The 16,679-nt window shown below is 34.1% G+C and overlaps 1 protein-coding gene and 1 non-coding gene across 2 annotated transcripts in view; both read left to right on the top strand.

The window, feature by feature from the left end:
- The window catches only part of LOC122527901 (transcription factor SPT20 homolog), a 31,887-nt gene extending 15,342 nt beyond the window's left edge, over positions 1 to 16,545 (top strand). Inside the window, exons 3-9 of the mRNA XM_043652474.1 lie at positions 12,878 to 13,111; positions 13,230 to 13,405; positions 13,482 to 13,779; positions 13,965 to 14,459; positions 14,547 to 14,777; positions 15,117 to 15,351; positions 15,585 to 16,545. Of these exons, the coding sequence (XP_043508409.1) occupies positions 12,878 to 13,111; positions 13,230 to 13,405; positions 13,482 to 13,779; positions 13,965 to 14,459; positions 14,547 to 14,777; positions 15,117 to 15,351; positions 15,585 to 15,679 (1,764 nt within the window). The 3' untranslated portion in view covers positions 15,680 to 16,545. The remainder of the gene's footprint in view (positions 1 to 12,877; positions 13,112 to 13,229; positions 13,406 to 13,481; positions 13,780 to 13,964; positions 14,460 to 14,546; positions 14,778 to 15,116; positions 15,352 to 15,584) is intronic.
- Positions 14,929 to 15,010, top strand: Trnal-aag. The gene has a single exon. It is a non-coding gene; the product is annotated as a tRNA-Leu (tRNA).
- Positions 16,546 to 16,679: the final 134 nt, after the last annotated feature.

Below are 16,679 nucleotides of genomic sequence, written 5' to 3'. Positions count from 1 at the left end.
TAACCACGTAATATTATTTACAATATTATCTTAATAATCAATTTTAGTAACTACGTAATATTATTTACAATATTATTTTAGCAATCAATTTTAGTAACCACGTAATGTTATTTACAATAATTCGTTAAAAAGAAAAAGAAAATGTGGTAAATGTGGAATTGCTTGTCACTAGTATGTATATAATAATCGTTCGTATTAATATAATCGGGGAGTTAGCAGTCCGATGTAAATTTTAATGCTGAAACACTGAAAACGCGCCTTTTATGATGAGACAGCAAGGAAGAATCGCTTCTCACGGCACACCGATGGAAAGAAAGGATCGTGCCTGATCTATGGTCACGCCCTCCTTTGTGGTATTCACTCCGATATTACTGGCAATAACGAACTACCGTGATTTATTATGATTTATCGCCAACTTTTTCATCTAGAAAGCCGCAAAACCTGATTTAAGGAACGACCGTTGTTCCTTGATCGGTTAGCCGATTTTACACGAATTGATCGTCGGTTTATACTCTCTGTAATTTCATATCTCTTCATATTTCTTCGTATCTAAACAGAGAAAGCTTGCAACATTCTCTGTCTCTTCTTTTTTTTTTATTAATTTAATATTTAATTTTATATTTTAACGTTATAACATCGAAATTTTACAAAATGGAAAAGTGAAAGAACTCTGATAAATAAGTTTTGCACTGCTGCGCCTTAAATTATTTGTTGCAGTAAGTAAAGATGTTAAAAACTTTCACCGAAAATTACTTCAACATTACAGTTTCTTCTTCTTTTCTTTTTTTAACTGATCGAATAATTGTACATTCGACAATTACATTGAAATCATTATGCACGTAAAGTTATTCCTGAATTGTCGTTATTCGATCGGAAATGTCAGAAAAACGAAGAAAGCTTTTACCAGGCTTTTAATTTATCTTGCGTTCTTTTGAAAATTGTCGAAGCAGCTCTATTAACGAGTAAGTTATTTACAAAACGTCAGAAATTTAGAAAGCGTGGAACTATTTACGATCGAGGCGGGACATTCGTGCAGTTTCGTTGGCGAAAAACGGGAGATAGATAAATCAGAACTAGACATGCAAATTCCAGTTCCTTATCTCGAAGTCTACGGAAGTTTTACTGTCTTTCTTATTCGAATCTTCAGCGAAGTATCATATCGCAACAAGACACTTTAATTATCATCAGACCTTTATCGTCGTCAGCATCGAACGACATGTTCCGAATCTCGCTATTTTCTTCGCCGAGTTACAGCTTTCTACAATTATCTTTAATCGACGCTTAATTGCTATTAAAATGGGGACAAGTACGAGACGTTTGAGTTATTTTACACGTATGTAAAGAGGAATCTGTGTTTCAATTCAAAATAATACTGCACAATGACAAACGAAACAAGGAATTAATGTTATTGATCTTGAAACTTCCATCTTTTACAGAATATTTAAACGTGCAAGAGCATGTATATCGAAAACACATGATGAACAAAAATATAAAGTCCCCAAAATATAGTATTCGTAATTACTTTCCATCTGTATTCAATTTCTTTGATTAATTGTATCAATTACATTAATATTAATTGGTATCTTTCTTTAATTATATTGATATTTATATTATTAATATCAAAGAAATTATAGTAATATTTATATTATTAATGATTAAAGAAATTATAGTAATATTTATATAATATATAATATAGTAAATTATAGTATAGTTATTTTATATAAACTTTTATATAGTATATTAACGTAAATCTGTACACACGTTTATTTATAATATATTATAAATTATAATATATTATAATATATTAAAAATTAATATATTTAATAATTATATTATATATTTAATAATATATTAAAAATTAATATATTTAATAATTATATTATATATTTAATAATATATTTAATAATTAATAATAATTATTATATTTAATATATTTAAATTATAATATATTATAAATTATATTTAATGTATTATCAATTATTCTATACTTACGCGAAATTGATTTTATACGACAGCGTTTGAAAAAAAAAAAAGAAAAAAAATAACGGCACGCTTACAAATCCATTTATTAGATCCTTCGTAGCTGAGAATTCAAACGTCGGGGACGAAATTAATTAATCTCCTACGCATTACGTCTCAATAGGCGGTGTAACTCGCGACTAGTTAAAACCGAAATCGATCTAATTTGTTTTGCGGTGCAATTAATCGCAGAAACACCGTGAGAATCGATGGAGCGCGACCGGGGGGGATTCAATTATTCAGCATCGCGCGTTTCGATCGCTCGTCGGTGATTTCAATGCCCGGCCGGTATGTACGTACCAAGGATTAATCGTTGCATAGACGAGCTCTCTCCGCCAGCTCACGTTCCTCGTAGCTGCCCGCTCGTAAATCGTTGTCTTTCGAGGGATTCCTTTGTATGCAAAGGAATGGCCACGCGATGGATTTATCAGTAGGAAGGGAAGGACAATTAATTCCAGCATCGAGCGAGGCGAGGAGGAGAAACGGGTAAAACGCGAGGAACGAAGCACACCAGGAACGGTACTCGCCGGTGCTAGGAGCTGCGTTCAAGGAGAACCGCAACAGCGAATTACGTAATTCAGGTTACGTTCCTCGATGTACCAGTGATTTTAAACGCGAAACAGGAAATCACTTTTTTCCACTCGTGAATCTTCCGTTTCGAAGGTTTATCACGCGGGATCAGTCGATTTGAAGCTTAATGAAAACAAGTTGGAGATTTTCTATTTAATCTCGAACAACTGCTAATTTTTGTTGGTCAGGATTTTCACTGTTTTCACTGTTTCGAAACGCCAAAATCGGAATTTACGTAGCGAGAAAAATTTAAATTAGTCTAAATTTAAATTGCTAGTAATGACTGTTGTCTGAGCGCGTCTGCATAATTTAACGAATAATATTTTTCATCATTTCATCAGTTAGGCGGATAATTGTCACTTTGTCGACAAGTGAATTATTGAGTATTAAAATATTCTATTAACAGTCGTTGAGGCACACGGAGTATTCATTTTCGATTCAAGTCTAATTGACTATTCGAGTTCGACGCGTTCCTCGATCTGTTCGAACGATCGTTATAATTTTCTCGAGGTTAAACGAGTCGAGAAGGAGGCAGTTGTTATTAACGCGTGATAAAAAAGAACGTGTGTTACGGTGTTAAAACGAGGACGGTCTCAGACCAATCGGAGCGTGCAAACGCTGCTCGCTCTTCGTGTTCTTGTGGGACAAGGACGACGAACGTCTGATTTAAAAAAAGCTTCGTAAAAAATTTCCATCTAGGATTCGTGAACGTGTTCGACTCCTGCGTTCGTTTGGCCATCCGCGTTAAGGAAAATTTACAAAAAGAGCAAAGTCTCGACGATACTTTTCAGTCACGTAGCCTAGAAAGCAATCAAGGATGATGAATCGAACACTAGTATCATATAAAATTCACAATCAAACTATCTTACTGTGAAAATAACGATTTTTTTAACCATTGAACGATGTTGATACGAAAGAAAAAGAATTTTATTTGGTTAAAGTAAAAAGTAGCTGCGACTGTGAAATAAAAAGTTTAACAAATAATTGTTGGGTAATATATTTTGAGAAGTGATATTCTCTTTATTGAGAAATATGTTTTCTTTATTTTGTCACAGCATTGAACGTTATTGACAGAAATGTGTCATGTATAATTCGAGAATTGTAAAGTTTTATACAGTAATTATACTTTTAATGGCTTTTCAAATTTAGATGATCTCTGCACATCTGTTTTCCAGACAGAATTAATATAATTCATTTATGATAAGGGAATTGAAATCTCTAAACTTTGTTCTGTTGTAAAATATTCTATATTTTACTTTATCTTATTTTATTTTATTTTATGTAAAATAATATTTCATCTATTTTATATAAAATTATTTTAGTTCAACAACTTACTATTTCGAAAAATCCACGGATGGCAACAAAATTTATTTGTTCTTTCGAGCTAGTTTTATTTTATCTAATTTATCACGCAATGGCAGATTTTCACTTTGGAATTGGAATCACACACACGCGGCAACAAAAATACGTTATTAGATTGGCATTCGTGTCTCGTAAGCCGATCTTACTTTCTATCAACTGCCTTAAACGAACCGGAAACTACATGCTACATATTCACGTTAGTTGAGCGTTCAGCAACATGTAGAAACGTTCACATAAAATGAACGTCGCGCCAGAGTAATAATATGAAATGAAAAGAATTTCTTTTCTTCTCGTATCACATTTCGCCCGCGGTGTAATTTGAGAGAGAGAGAAAATTCGCACTTGCTAATTAATCAATCACGTACGTTGAAAGTTAAACACCTCACGACGAGCATTAGCGTCTAGTCTCTTTTCCTGCTAACAAGTGAAAGTTCGTCGGAGGAAGCCGCACACTCGACTCTCTGCCAACAATCGATGTTAATTTTGGTTTTCTGTTTCGTCTTACCACGTTTGTTAGGTCTGAATATTTTGACGAAAGTCGGCGTGAAAAATTTGACAGTTAGTTTCGTTGCCTGCAAATGATATTACAAATGGAAAAATAAATGTTTGGAAATAGAGATTTTTCAAGGGATTGTGTCCAGAATTATTTTCAACATTAGACCTTCGAGTTTTTAATTTCTTTTGTGAATATAAAAAACAAATGTGAAAAATTTATAATAAAATACTTACATAGATAGAATAACATGAACATTTATATTCACATTAGAATGTATTTGATAGTAAAATATTTGTAGTTGATTATTTATATCGGAATACTTAAAATTATACATTGTTAACATTGGTATATACATATAATAGAATATTTATAATTAATTAGAAGAATATTTAATATTCTCCCAATAAAGAAATGTTAATTAGAAAGAAATAGTATGTTTCTACATTATGAGTTTCAATATTATATTTTTATATGTATTAAAGCAACGACTATTTTCCCTTGCGAAGACTTCAAAGTCTATCAAGCATCGTGAGTCAGTAATAGTCTGCAGGGCATGGAATTTTTAAAACCGTTTCCAGAATACAATCCCCAATTATTTACAGTTACTATGAACTGTAAATTTAAATCCTTTCTGATCATTTAGATTACTCGTGTTTCTCCGTGTTGTATCTTCGAGGAAGATCGTCCTTTTGCAATTTTGATCGCCTTGACATTAATCACCGTTTCGCGATTTGCGCAACAGCGACGAAGAATCGATGTCTCCGGAATAAAAGAGTCAGCTGGACAGGCAATTTGTTTGTATATTTTTTTTTTTTTTTTCATTTCCAAGGATTAACAGCAAATGTAATTTACACGTCGCTTTATCTGCAAATACACTTCATCATTTCCGCCAGTTCGTGTTTATTTGTAAATGTGTCGACGATAAAAGGAGTTTTTAAGTAAACCGAACGCAACGTTGTGTTTTTCATTTTCTTTTTCTTCTTTCTTTCTGCATTCGAGGGGAATGCATTATGAAACGTTCCGGTATATGCGAGTCGTTCGATTGGAACTAATTTTTGCGTAACGGAGGAAAGAAAATTATCCAGTGTTTACGTAGCCTTCTACCGGGGAAAATCGTCGAGATTCCACTACTTTCTATTATTTTCTTGAACTTATTCATTTTCTTTCTTTTTTTCTTTCTTTCTCTTACTTTTTCGTACGTTGCGTCGTTTCCTCTCTTTTTATTTCTCAAAATCAAATCGGATAAGCAAGTTAAACGCAAATAGAAAGTTGAGTCTTTAACAATTTTACTAAGTAATAAATTTTTCTTAAATAAACGTTTGCTAGAAAATTTCATATACATATATATATATTTTTTCTTTTTTTTTTTTTTGACGTGAAGGAATAGAATTTAGATAAAAAATCGTTTTGTCCTTGAAATATTACGAGTAATTCACTCTGGATACACACTTTGTTCGTATAAATTTTCCATAAATGTATAAACATCCTCAGCCTACTCACATGGCGAAACAGTAATACCTTCTAAACTGATTAACACGTGCGCAGCATTGACATTCAATATTTTTTTTTCAAATTTCTCAGCAGCTGTCATAATCACTTGCGTACAATCCATTTTCGTGCCGATGATTATCCGATTATTACTAATTTTTCGCCGAGCGTGGGAATGAGTTGATATTTTAAACAAATTTCTCTAACTTTCTGAGGAAAAATAATCGTACAATGATCTATCTGAATTCATTTTAAAACGCGAAGCTTCAAAGTACGTGCAATTTCTCATCGACTGTATAGATAATTTTGCAAAATCAAACGTCTTTATGGACACACTGAAAAATTTCCTTTCTATAACTAAATCTACCATTAAGGTTTCTAATATCTTTACAGCAGTACGATTATTTTTTTTTTTTTCATTTTCAAAAGTTTGAAACACGTACAAGTATGTCATATCAGGTGTATACTCGATAGTTTTGCAAAAGTTCAGTCGTCTTTTCGGACACTAAATCCAACCATCTCCTTCAAAATCGAAGTCTTCCCTTCGCAAATTTGTCGAATGATCAAAGTTTTCTTCGTGAATCGCAGGAGTTCAAATTGTCGGGATTGTTTTTCATCGAGCGCGTTTCATTTTGGAGTTTTTAACGGAGAATATTTCGGTTTAAAGCACCTAAAGATACGAAAGCATCCGGAGGAGGATGCTGCGGCGCATTTTTGCGACTCTCGATGGAAAGGTACTTACGTAGCACAACGGAAAGTGGGTTGCCCGTTGCACGCACCAGCAGCAAGGTGAACGTTCTCTAAAAAGATTTTCTCTCTGCAAACTAACTGTATTGTTACCCGTTCGTGTCTGAGGTGTTGTGTTCACATGCTGCATCACCTTGACGATAGAAACTGCTCCTTATCAATTATCAAGAATGATTTTCACTCGTCTGGCACATTGTGCTCTATCTGTCTGACTGAGCGTACGTGCATGTACGTTCGCACCACTATGTTTGTACATACAGTAATGACGATCCTGGCGTTAGATTAGAAAATTCCCTCGCTCTCGCGGGAATCTTCTAAATTTCACTTTTCCTTGTCGTGGCTAGATTTCAAATCGTTCGTCTCCTCGTAGAACGTGGAACATCATAGAAGACACAGTAGTTTCTCTTTAGTTCAGACGAAGAGTAATTTTGAAATATTTTTAAATATTTGTCAATTAATTCTTCGTTCATTGAATTATCTTTTTGTTGTTTTATCTACAACGTTGGATGCTTTCTCAACTTAAATTCATTACGTAAGATGTTAGAGTTGTTAGAGATTTCAAAATCGATATCGATCAATAAACCAGTGGTTTGTTGAAAATCTTATTTAATGCTGAATTTTTACAAAATACGCGTTTTTGTCACATGTTTATTTGGTAAACCAGTTTTATCTTATTCACAATCAGGTATATCTTGTATTAAAAAAATACATCACTGACAGTATCATTGGCTTCGCGTTCTTGATACCATAGCTAATTATCAGTCATTAAGTTTCACTCTTCCAACTTAAAGCGCAGCAGCACATCACGGATTCCCTCCCGGGGAATAGTAATAATTTATCTCACCATATTTGGTAGTCAATCGCAATCTCTCGTACTCTCTTATATACTTACTATTAGACTGCAGATTTTTATGCATTTATGCAATACTCAAACAGAGAAAATATGCAAATAGTTTACAAAATAAATAAAATACAATATCTCTACTTTGGATCTGTTTTATTATTTAAATATTCTTTTTCTACTATTTCTACTATTTTATTTTAAGTAGTTTACAAAATAAATAAAATATAATGTCTCTACTTTGGATCTGTTTTATTATTTAAATACTATCCTATTTTTTTTCTACTATTTCTACTTTTTACTATTCTATTTTAAGTAGTTTACAAAATAAACAAAATACAATATCTCTACTTTAGATCTGTTTTATTATTTAAATATTTTTTTTCTACTATTTCTACTTTTTACTATTCTATTTTAAGTAGTTTACAAAATAAATAAAATACAATATCTCTACTTTGGATCTGTTTTATTATTTAAATACTATCCTATTTTTTTTTACTATTTCTACTTTTTACTATTCTATTTTAATTAATTTACAAAATAAATAAAATATCTCTACTTTGGATCTGTTTTATTATTTAAATACTGTCCTATTTTTTTCTACTATTTCTACTTTTTACTATTCTATTTTAAGTAGTTTACAAAATGAATAAAATACAATATCTCTACTTTGGATCTGTTTTATTATTTAAATACTGTCCTATTTTTTTCTACTATTTCTACTTTTTACTATTCTATTTTAAGTAGTTTACAAAATGAATAAAATACAATATCTCTACTTTGGATCTGTTTTATTATTTAAATACTGTCCTATTTTTTTCTACTATTTCTACTTTTTACTATTCTATTTTAAGTAGTTTACAAAATAAACAAAATACAATTTCTCTACTTTGGATCTGTTTTATTATTTAAATACTATCCTATTTTTTTTCTACTATTTCTACTTTTTACTATTCTATTTTAAGTAATTTACAAAATAAATAAAATACAATGTCTCTACTTTGGATCTATCTTATTATCTAAATATTGTTCCATTTTTTTCAATCGTTTCCACGAAATACGAATTCGTATAAAAATACGACAGTTGATTTCGTTTCGCTGTGAGAAATAACCCGTCTCGCGAGTGGCACGCATCGAAGAAAATGTAAAAGCTGTTAAAATGTAGAACTGGCATCTTACTTATTAAAAACACTACGCGGTTGATGCAAAAGTGTGTCGTCGATTTCCATCTTCCGAGCGATGAAAGCACGCGAGTGCAAATCAACATCATCGAGAACGCGTACTATAATGTAAGGCTGACAGTGTGCACGTCGTTTAACTACGATGATTGCCGGTCATAATGGCTCGCTAATTGATAGGCAGCTCGCAGAAGGGGTTGGCAAGATTTCTAAAGAAAGCCTGCGGGACTGCGTGGTCGTGAGCTTCTCTTTCTCTTTCTCGTGCTCTCTACGAGTTGCAATACCGATTTCTTCGAGTCGTATACTCTCTTCTACTCATCTTCTTTCGCATATTGCACGCGAAATTCGTCGATTTCCTTTCCTCCTCGTGAAATACTTCGGCCCAGTTCTTCGACCAACTCGAAAGTAAAATTGTAAATGTGTGTTGCACAGAACGAAGCGTTTGTGAAATAAGCGTGCGATGCAAAGTGATCGAAGAATGACGAGTTCGTTTTAGATTCTCGATCTGGGGCATCGAGAAATTCTGTTCCTTTTTTTCCCCTAGTGAATTACTTTTGAACTTTTGAAAATGTTAGATATCTTAATGTAATATAATATAGTAAATTAATAATAATAATAATAATAATGCAATATAAGTAAAATATAAGTAAAATATAATCTATAAGGAATATTCAATCTGGTTTAGATCAATTTAGGCACGATTGGAGGAGGAAAGCGTATTATATAAAAATTGCATTTCTTTTTGATATTTTTATCTTTAATCAGTGTAAAACTTCAACGGTGTACCTTTCATTTTTAAAGAATTTTTTTCTGTCTCCATTCATTTTAATTAATTCAGATAAAAAAATTTCGAGCAAAATTTCTCAAACGAATTGCTTCTTGTATACCTACAATTCATCAAGTAGCTAAACAGTATTCTACAAGCGTTTAGTATAACAGTTCGATTGAAATTTCGATAGTTGAATATCGTTTGTGACGTTCATACATAGTACGTACGCGCGAATCGCCGCGCAGAATTAGAAATCGGCGTCGATCGATCGACGTTGCAAAACTGATTGCCATCGCATAACCATCACGTGTACTATGCATTGTTCGTTCTCAGACAATGATTTTGTATGAAACAGGAAACTTCACGGTTGATTTCTGTAAAAATTAATCCGTTTTTCTTCTTCTCTCTCTTTCTTTTTTTTTTACGCAAGTCACGAATACTTTTTGATAGAACAGTGAAGAAAAGTGTTATGAAGCGAACGAACGACGCACCTGTACGTTTGGCGCAGAGTTAAGAAATTTCACTTGTTTCGTCTCGTTCTAGCTTGACGATTATACAGGTTGTCGCTCGAGCACCGCAAAATCGTTTCTACATCCTGAGCAATTTCCTAAGTGGAAAGTGCTCGCTCGGGTCTGTTACGGTACCGTCTACCATCCACTTGCAATCGTGATTGCAGATTCTTTCCTCTCTCCATTTTCGGGAGTTACTTCGACTTTAGAATTGACTGCTTGTCAGTTCCTTTTTTCTTTATCAAAATTTTTGATTTTAACATCAAAAAATGTTCAATCAGTTTTGTTATTACATTTCGTATTTTTAATATAAATATATTTATATTAAAAATTAATATATTATATATTTATTATACTAAAATATAATTAAACATTAATATATTATATATTTATTTATTTAATATAAATATTATATTTATATAATATAAATATTTTAAATATTTTGTATTTTAGTTTCCTTTCTACAATGCCTACGATTAAGATTACAGATTATTTTCTTTCTTTCTGTTCAGAATCTATTTAACTTTTATTCTGTTGAAAAGTAACAGTTCATAAATTTTTAAACTAATTGCCAATTAAAGTGTATTTTAAAGTAGGCATCGTTACACTTTAACATTAATTTTCCCTTTTATAACGCAACGACAGTGTTTCGATTTAGCGTAAATGCAGCGTTAACAGTCCTTGAATAAATCTATATACATGTACTAGGAACGCGTGATAAGTAGAACATGTATTGTTGCGGCTTTTTTTCAACTTTCTTTAAGCTGATGATACCTTTTTTTCCTTTTTTTTAATTTCAAATTGAAACAAAATGGAAAGTTAAATGAAAGGAAATGTACGGACTGTAACCGTGCTTTTGTTTCTTCAAAAATTTCAAATTAATTCCATCGAATCATTTTCACGCGAATAGTTTCAGCACGAAACACGCACTTATGGAACGAGACAAGACACCGACCAGTATGCAACAAAATATCAATGCGGTTTCTTGTTCTTATACTTGTTCTTATACTCGAACGTACGACAAAAAAAAAAAAAAAGCAGCGCACTTCTTTCTGGAATGGTAGAACTTTCTCGTATACCCGAGTACACGATCAAACGTATACCTCTCGATTGCGAATCGGTACATAGTGGGATGATCGAAGTTTATTTCAGCGAGCCTAGAATTGCGAAAACCAGAAGCTGGTCGGTAGCCAAGCTATTCCAGCTACCTTTCATTACGTTCACCGATATTCTAGAAAGTTGTCACTTGAACGAGTGAAGCGAGAGGGCCCTTCTTTTGCCTTTTAACCAACCAACAGAAAAACTGTGAAAACGTCCAAGCTCGTCAGAGCCTGATGTAACTTAACGTCGTTTCTTGCACGATAATGGCTTCCTGCTGGCCGATCGCAAATTAGGCTCTCGAAAGTATGCGCTGACCGGCAACTTCCTTCCTATCGCCGTTGGCCAAATACGCGTTTCACATTGTTTCCTGATTCACAACTGTGATCTACATAGTTACTCAATGGTCGTTACTAACTTAACGTGAAACAATTTTCGACGTATCTCAATTTAGTAATTTAATAGTAATTTGACATCAGTTTTCTAATAATTTTAAATCCTGCAGTTTAAGAATGAACTGATGATCAAATAGTCCATTGGAAATGTGTTAGGAAGATTGTTTAATTGTATATTTTTGGCCATTTCTGAGCCATTCTATTTTAAGCTGGGCCCGAAGAAGGTAACAACCATGCAACTATTCATTTTGATATCACCAAGTTAAAATCATTGTATTTACCGAAATAAGAACAAAAGTAAACCACAAAAATCCGAGGATCGTCGCGTTGCTAACGGAACGTGTAACAAAACTTTATTCAGAATTTACGAAACCGCGGTCGGAACTAGAGCGTATCACGATACGTTTATTGCTCCGATACCGCCGTCGTTATTATTATCACCGATTATGTTTTAATTAAAAACACCAACCAATGATCACAGTGAAATAATTGGATCGCATCCTCTCGTTTAAACGTCTCTCCTTGATGAGAGAAATTGAAGGAGGGCCCAACCAGCCGACTATAGAACGAAGTCGAGCCGTTCCTTAAGGCTTCGAAAGTTGAATAAATATCGCCATAGTAATCATCCGTTGACGCAACTCGTTTTCTTCCTGATCGCGACATCGGGTCGCGAGTGAAAGTGAACTCTCCTCGTGTTATCGCACTATAACCTCGGCGAGAACGATGGAAATCGAACACGAACGAGGATGAAACGTGAGATTTAACCGAGTATAATCTTCCAACATATAAATCGTCCTAGACGGAAGAAGCTATTTGTGGTCGGTCCTTACGGTTCATTTTTTTTTTTTTTTTAAATCTTATCTAGCCTAACTATAGGCTAGTACCTACATACTTTATTACATAGTCATTCAAAACGGGATTCTGATTGTTTGCTAAGAGTATAAAACGCGAGATTCAAGCTATTTTGAGCTTTTTAAAAGTTTAATACAGAATTTCTTGCCAAGAGAAATGGAAATGGATGCGCGCATAACGATACTTATAAAGGATAAAATTCGAGTGATGATAGATAACAGATGTTTACGTATTTATGAGAAATTTAAGTCTTTGTTCGTAAATATACGAATTTATATAAATATCAGCAGTTTAATGACAAATCGTAAAAATTGTATATAGGTTTTATTTTGATGAAACGTAGATAATCGAATGGTGGATCGTACTTTAATGATGAAATGTAAAATTTATGAGATACTGGCGAATTAAATGGCCGGCATTTTTATATGGAATTATTGATTAACGAGTTATTCGTTGTTAATGATTTTAAAGTTTGTTAAAGAAATTATTGTATAAGAAATTAAAGAAATTACGAAACGTAAGGTATACTAAGGAATATTTTATCATTGTGCAGGATACGAGCGAAACGAAGGAGGTTCAGCAATCTCTCGCTGAGCAAACACCAGTGAAGAAAGAAGCAGAGCCAGACACCAAGGACGTCAAAGTCCACAAGGAGGATGAGAACAATTCAAAGTCAGACAACGAAAGCGGTGACCATGACGATGATGACGATGACTACGATGACGACGATTTTCCTCCCGTGCACATCAAATTGCCCCTTCAACTCGATTTTGATGAAATTGCTGGCGTAAGTAGAATTTCTAAAAATTAATAAATCGAGAGAGAACGGAATTTCTATTGAAAGTCGACAAATCTATAAAATGGATATATATACGTATGTATATTTGATTACTCTTATTTTTTAGACTTTGATCCAAGAGGCACGCAGCAGAGTTTCGTGCGTTGTCGAAAGACGAAGGGCCGATCAAGTGATGGACGGTGCTAACAACAATAATATTGATAACAATACTGATTCTCGCTATCAAAGACTGAGCGGGGAACGTGTCGCCATTTTGTGCGAATCTGGCAATCCTCATCAAGAGTATGAATTTAAAGTTCAATTGAATATTCATTCAATTGACTTCCATATTAACATTCAAAATATGCTTGATTTTTAGGCAGCAAGATCAAGAGATGCTCACGCCAATTATTATTCCATTGGGAACCGTCCAAGTACCACTTCAGTCTCAGGAGCAGAACCCAGCCTACCATCAATATCAAGTGCACACTCAGTATCAAGTTCCTGACATGCAACAGTTACCACTTAGCGACCCACGCGGACTTAATCACATCCCACCTGGTATTCTTCCCCCTGAATTGCGAAATATCCCTCAGGTAACTATGGAGATGAGGCCTCCACGTATGGGACCACAGACGCCCATGATGGGACCACAAAATCCTGCGATGGGACCACAAGTCAGTGTATTTTATATTAATAACAACAGAAATATTAATTTTCTTTAAATTCTTGATATCAATCATTGCTTCTTAATGCAACTGTTTGTTCCATTCAATTACATTTATTCTATTCTTAATATATAAAAAGTCATTGCAACTGCAATGATTACATTTGAATTTACGACTAATTGAAATTCATTTAGGTTGAGCTGCGTCGAATTCCCATCGAATTGCGTCATTTCCCGGTGAATCCAATAAGAGGTATGCGACCACCAATGCCCCAGGAACCGCAACAAGTACCTCTGATGTATCAACAAGTCGAACAAACTGGAGCATATGGCCAAGAACCAGCTATGATGCCTCCTCCAGCGCCGCAGCCAGAAGCTCAGATTCATGAGCAAAGGATTATTCCTCATGTATTGATCCCGCAAACCGAACAACGTCCACCTCAGATGCCACCGCAAGTACAGCCTCAAATGCAGCCCCAGATGCAACCTCAGCCTCAAGCTCAGCCTCAGTCACAACCCCAACCGCAGCCTCAAGTGCAAGAAAGACAACGTTCGCCCTTCCAAGGAATTCCGTTCGAAATTCGAAGGATTATCCAACAAGTACCTCTAGAGATTAAGAATATCATTCAACATATCACCGGTGAAGCGAGACCTGTACCCGTACAAATACCAGATGGTGCTCGCCGCGAGGTAATTTATTTGAAACATTTCCACTAGATTTCTCTCTGTCAGACGCATATGATGAAAATTTAAAATTTTATTCATATTGTTTCTCAGAATGTCCAGGAGTTCAAACCGTTCCCGGAAGGAGCTCAACCCATTCCTTTAGGACTTCCACTTCCGATAGAGGTACGAAATCTATTGGAGCATGGAAATATCGAGGGCCGCCAGCGACCGGATGGTTCCAACGAACAACAGGAAGCGAGACCTTTTCCTGGACCGGAGGATGATAGCGAGGAAGAAAGAAACTTTCCTGTACCGGCGGAAATTCGTAACATAATTCACCAGGTAAAAAGATATTATAACAATATTTTATTAGCGTATATTTCGGTATCTAACCGACGCGTTCTGAAACCATCATCTTCCCAGTTTATTGATTTATAATGATAAGAATAAATGAGAACCGCTGCAACAGCAATTTTTCACCAAGTTTACATTAGGTAGCGTGGCCGAGCGGTCTAAGGCGCTGGTTTAAGGCACCAGTCTCTTCGGAGGCGTGGGTTCGAATCCCACCGCTGCCATTTTTTTTTTCATCGTCGTTATTTTCACTCGTATCAATTATCATTAATCGAATGTCCAATTTTGTAAGTATTTAATCAATTCACCAGTATTTATTTTCATTTTTAGGTCGTAGAAGGTAATGCGTTCCCAGTTCCAAGAATTTCTCTGCCACTGAGACCTGTAGAATCCTTGGAAATACCTGTTGAGGCCCGTGCTGAAGTTACTGATAATCAAAACTCTGAACAAGAATCAGAGCAAAGGCAGCAAGAGCAACAACAAACACCACACATGATGATGGACCAGCAACAACAACAAGTGCAACAGCAACAACAAGAACAAGAAGAAGAAAGTCGCCCACACTGTAAGTACATCATTAAACTTCTAATCTCTTCTTTCTTATTTTTAACTTTACTATATTTCATGGCCTTCCTCCTATTGCATTCTCGTTACTATTTATTTAAAAAAAAAAATTTAATTTCATTCTTCACATTACAGATACAATGACATACGTAATGTAGGTCACTGATTTCATTTAAATTAAACATTCCACTCGCATTGAGTAAAATTATACAAATTATTACAATTTGTTCATAGATGTGCAACCACGTTCGGTGCGTTCTATCCCAGAGGCATTTACTCATCGCCGTGAGAAGCGTGTACGTCGTTGTGCTTGCGATTGCGCCTGTTAATTCCAGTTACAGCGAATCGAATGTCCCATCATACCCGGTCAAAGAGAATGCCCTAAAAAAAAAGAAGAAGAAACGCAGCTCGGAACGTGTTTGACGAGTTCCCGTAAACCCGAAAGAAGATTTTTCAGGCGATTCACGTTTCCTTTCTCGAATTTCATATTTTTGTAAATCTTTACAATCTTACGAAAGCAAACTGGACTGTAAGAATAATCTTATTTTTATAGAAGACAGCATGGGACGAAAAGTCATAGAGATTAAAAAACACCGTTAAGTTTGTAGTATTACATTGCTATAAAGCAGCAAAGCTACGAACGTGCTTTTATTTAGGCTGTTCATAATACAATCGAAGAAAATAAAATGATAAAAAATAAAGAGAAACTCGAGGGTCAGAAGACATTGTAGAGAGTAGACATTTATATCGACACCTATTAGAGGGAGAAGATACACCTATTAGTGGGAGAAAAATCCATTGATTAAGAATAATAATATCCTTTTTCTCAACTAACACGTTTTCATCGAAGGAAATTATTAGAGTTTCTTCTTTCAGTGACAGTGACAATCGCATGCAGAGAGAAAATTAAAGATATGAATAAATCTGTGATCGTTTCTTTTATTTTCATTAAAAAGAGATTAAAAAAAAAAAGGACACAAGAAGAAACTAATAATATGTTTTTCAAATAATCGAAGATAAGTTTGCAATGTTTCGCAACAATTGCTATATGTGTATTATGTAGATGGCTTAAGAGAAGTTGCTATTCTTTATCCAGTATTGTAATTAACGTCGACACTTGCGGTTGGTAATTTTTAATCGGTTGTCTGCTTAAAAGAAACGAAAATAAAGTTTGAAGGTCCTTCCATAAAATCCATTTTTGCGATTTTGGCGTGTATGTTGTTACTTTTTTTTTATTCTGTACTTATAGCCTCGTTTCTTTTCCGAACATCATTTCTTGCATCTATCCTAAATTGTTTTTAAGGTATGGATATTTTTTTATTAATCTGT

Source organism: Frieseomelitta varia, unplaced genomic scaffold, assembly GCF_011392965.1.
Source record: "Frieseomelitta varia isolate USP_RPSP 00005682 unplaced genomic scaffold, Fvar_1.2 scaffold_238, whole genome shotgun sequence".
Classification (NCBI taxonomy): Eukaryota; Metazoa; Arthropoda; class Insecta; order Hymenoptera; family Apidae; genus Frieseomelitta; species Frieseomelitta varia.
This window is presented reverse-complemented; position numbering and strand designations above follow the sequence as displayed.